Source organism: Pundamilia nyererei, unplaced genomic scaffold, assembly GCF_000239375.1.
Source record: "Pundamilia nyererei isolate P.nyererei 1_Seehausen unplaced genomic scaffold, PunNye1.0 scaffold00420, whole genome shotgun sequence".
NCBI classification, from domain to species: domain Eukaryota; kingdom Metazoa; phylum Chordata; class Actinopteri; order Cichliformes; family Cichlidae; genus Pundamilia; species Pundamilia nyererei.
Window position 1 is genome coordinate 121,962 of NW_005187821.1, and position 4,383 is coordinate 126,344.

Sequence of the window (4,383 nt, forward strand, 5' to 3'; positions counted from 1 at the left end):
CACCACGGATTGTATTTTCAGTGCTTTCTGTGAGGCGAGATTCAGACTGTGTGCAAAACATTGTATGTGCGTCATGCCTGCAAGTCTAGCCGCGAGAGCCATGTTTGGTGCATTATCGGTAACAACAACAAGGTCCTTTGCGTTCAATCCCCATTCAGCCACAGCGTCAGTTAGTAACGCTGCAATGTGTTCACCTGTGTGACTGTCATGCATGGCTCGGGTTTGTAGTACATGAGACTGAAGGTTCCACTGGTCCGTTATGTGATGTGCCGTAACAGTTACGTACGATTCAGTGGCTCTCGAAGTCCAAGCGTCGCATGTCAGAGCAACTGTCTCAGCCGAGCTGAGAGAGTCCAGCACTGTCGCTTTGACTTCTTGGTACAACTTTGGCAGAGCGATGTCCGTGATGTGTTGTCGAGAAGGAACGGTGTAACGGGGCTCCAGCGTTTTAATCATATTACGAAATCCTTTATTCTCCACAACACTCAGAAGGCGCATGTCTTTGCAAATAAAAACAAGTACTGACTGCGTTATTTTTGTTGCACGAGTTGAAGTTGCTGGTAGTTTCGAAAAGTTAACTTCTTCAATTGTCCGTTGAGAGGGATCACCTCGTTTCGTTTTAAAATTAGCATTTGACGCTACGTCGCTATGGTGTCTAGACACGTGTGTTCGTAAATTTGTTGTGTTACCGGAATATTTGACTCTGGCGGTGCAGATTTTACAGACTGCATAGCTCTTGTCATAGTCTTTACTGCCTTCTTTTGTCCTAAATCCAAAATAAGTCCACACATCAGCTTTGAAAGCTGCGTGGGCCGGCTGTATCCTCTCCTCTTCAGTCATCAGTTAGCTAGCATCACACATGTCCACTGACTGTTCTACTTTGTTCTTTTGCCAGACTAGAGGCTTCTACAGTTATCGCGAGACCTCGTTTTTACGTCATAGTAAAGGCGGTGAAAACTGCAAACCAGTGGCCGGAGTTTGAATTCCAACATACAAAAGAAATAAACAGTAAATGCATGTCATTTTTCAATTAAAAAAAATCGATAACACTGATTTTAAATATCGATTCAGTATCATTGCGCGAAATATCGCGATATTTCGTTGTATCGATATTTTCTTACATCCCTAAAAACAATCCTAAAACTAAATCCTGAAATATAGTGACTTGATGGTCATGATCATCCAGGACGGGTAAAGAGCAGAGCGTGCTGAGAGAGAAAGCCATCACAAGGACTAAAGGCGCCAACGCAGATCAATAAGACGCGATGAGAGTGAAAGGAAATGGAGACGGGGCCAACAAATAGGGTTACTGTATAAGTTTCCAAGAATCCTTTGTCATGTAAAAACATTGTTGATGTGGATTCAGCACACAAAGCAGGATACTAACAGGATTCAGAGTCCAGTTTGATTTGAAACAAGACATTTTTAAGCACAGTGGTTAGCGCTGCTGCCTGAGTCAGCTGGGTCTGCGTTGGCATCATCATCATTTGGAGTTTGTTCTGCCTGTGTGCTCGCTCCAGCTTCCAGCCACATAACACATGCTTCTTAGGTTAACTAACCATGGTTAGTGTTACTGAGTGTTTCCCTGTCTGTGTTAGAGTACTACACCTGTCACCTTATGACAACCAGGTGTTGGTTCAAGGTGAAAGGTGGTCTCTAACCTTCTTTCCACTGGTGCTTCAAATGTGATTTAAGTGTTTATACGGTGACACCAACACAATCTTTGTCATACTCAAGGAGAGCAACACAATCCAATCTGAGGACAATGTAAAACATCAGTGATATAGTTAATTTCGGGGCCTGAATATCTGTTTACCCCATATTACAACAGTCTCACTACTTCGCACACTTTAACGGGTTAGTTTGGATCCAAAGCTCCCACCTTTTTTTGTTCAGAAATAAAAAAATAAATTAGACAAACAGCTGACGTCATGTTGCTGACCATGGCTTCCACCACAGCAGCTGCTCTACCACCATTTCACCATAAATCTTGTGTACAAAATTAAAATGCCAAAGGTAGAATAATTATGCCCGAAGCCTACAATACAATGTACAATCAAAGAAACCATTTACAGTCACGGGGACATTTTAGCAGTTTGGAAACTTTCAACTTTTCCAAAGTGCTGAAACTTCACGGGGACATTTGGAGAGTAAGCGGTGCTCCTTTCGTTTAGGTTTGAAGAAAAGTAAAAGAAAAGTGCATGAACACTTGGCTAGAACAGGGCCGAGGCTGTTGGTATGCAACCCCCCCCCCCCCCCCCCCCCCTTTTTGTTAAAATAACAGATTAAATTCATACAAAACTAGCAGGTGGCTTGCTCGTACTTCAGAGGCCTGACTTAGTGATTGAATGCATACCATTATGCTCGGGGTGAGCACTGAAACGGCACATTTAGGCCGTAAAGCTTTTTTAAAAAGGTTTTTGACTGCAGCTGAATTTGGACCGAGCCCTGTTCCCTTTGCTCTGACACCGACCGCATCCCAACACACACACTCACCTGTGAGAGCAGGTGCTGCTCAGCAACAACATCATCATAGTAATAATTATTATAATAATCCTGCACTCTCCCATGAGATGCATGTTTTGGGATAACGAGTGTTCAGCCGTGCAGTGAAAGGCAGGTTATATTTTCGTACCAAATAACTATTTCAGTTGGTCCTTATAATAAAGTCTAATAATGTCACACATAAGGGGCTGTCCCGTATTTGGATGCCCGACCCCCATGGAGGCTCCCATGTGTTCGGCCTCGGTCTGGAGTGGATCGGCAGTGCTTCACGTTTATTTCCGTAGTTTTCCGTCGGAACTGTGGAGAAGGTCCAACCGTAGCACCGGGAACAACAGCCCCCTCCCCCAATGCGAACAACGGGATCAGTGGGCAGTAGCAAGCCTTAATATTAATATGTACGTACAGCATATAAACAAGCCATCGTTCGACCACAGAAGCATTATGCAGCACACAGGAACCCAACCAGCCACGTATCTCGCATCCCCCTACCTGTACTGAGCGGCAGCGCCGTGGGTAAATCCAAAGTAATTGCCGGTAGCCATTTTGGCATCTTCACCAAGCCGGCCAGGCACTGCGGAGGACACACACAGGATAAGCTAACCGTTAGCAGCGGTCCAACAACTATTTATTCACGGTTTTATTGCCTTTCTTACGCCTGCAGACACATCAACATTTTTAAAGTTGTCCTTAATATAAATTCACATTTGGTCGATACTTACCATAGGTGAAGGATACTACTGGACATATGGGAATCATTGGTTTTGTATATTCTACCCACTCTCTGCAGCGCTACACCAACCTATATATATTACATGTCGCACCCGGAAATGGCGTCATGACGCATGCGCAGAACGGTAAAACGTTAGCGTTGGGTGCGGTCCTACAGTGAGCAGAAACACACACACACATTCAGTCTGCAGTAACATGTCTGAATAGCGTTGGGACAGGGCCGTGAGTCCCGCTGTGCGGCGTCTTTTAACAACAGTCCGTAAATGTGTGCATACTGAGGACAGCAGCTGCTCCCATTCTGGTCTCATATGAGACTGTAGCTGCTCAGCAGACCCCACTCGCGCTTTTTTACATTTCACTGAGCGGCAGATGTTTTCAGTCGATGAACGTCTGGACTGGCATTTATAATCGTACTTTTCTAATCTTACTGATCACTCATATTCACACCACACATCCATAAAGCACGCACTGTCAAATATTACTCGTTTCAACATACAAACCTGATTTAGAGGACTGACTTAGAATTTTACGTAAAGTCAACAAATGGGTTCTGGGGACATTTTGTTTATCTTAAGTAATTCTTTAAGCCTTCCAACATCTATGTCAGCACTCCTGTAAGATTGATCTCAGATCTTATATTTAAATTTGTACATTAATTTAAATTTATTTTCAGTCATTTATGCTTCAGGTTTTATTTTAAAAAATTAAAATAAAACAGATTTAAGTATTCATTTCATGCATAAAGTTTGTTACATGGACATGACAGTTAGACATGAACATGGTCCATCTTACTCATGTGAGAAACATCACAATCCATCACAGTTCACATAATACTGCTTGTAAATAAATAAACGTGAACTTGGCTTTGAGCGCAGTTTGGGTGAAGAGTCATTAGGTGATCAATTTGTGCAAGTTTGATTAAAATGTGACTGATACTCTAGGTGAAGTAGTGGTTTTTGTGAACTGTGGACATCTGGACAACAGAACCTTTACCATGGCAGGAGCTTAGTCTTTCAACATGGCATAGAAACTGAACATTTAACAGTGTTTCCTGAAAACCCTCTCCTGTCTGATCATTTCCTGATAACATTTACATTTACAATTATTGATTATACAGCGGTGGAGAGTAGACTTTATCAAAGTAGATGT

The 4,383-nt window shown here is 42.8% G+C and overlaps 1 protein-coding gene across 2 annotated transcripts in view; it reads right to left on the reverse strand.

Annotated features, from left to right (window-relative positions):
• The window catches only part of zfr (zinc finger RNA binding protein), a 46,134-nt gene extending 42,774 nt beyond the window's left edge, over positions 1-3,360 (reverse strand). For both annotated transcript variants that reach the window (XM_005753313.1, XM_005753314.1), the window contains exons 1-2: positions 3,225-3,360; positions 2,995-3,076 (exon numbers count right to left, since the gene is read on the reverse strand). In XM_005753313.1, the coding sequence (XP_005753370.1) occupies positions 2,995-3,076; positions 3,225-3,261 (119 nt within the window). In that variant the 5' untranslated portion in view covers positions 3,262-3,360. The remainder of the gene's footprint in view (positions 1-2,994; positions 3,077-3,224) is intronic.
• Between the last annotated feature and the right edge of the window lie 1,023 nt (positions 3,361-4,383).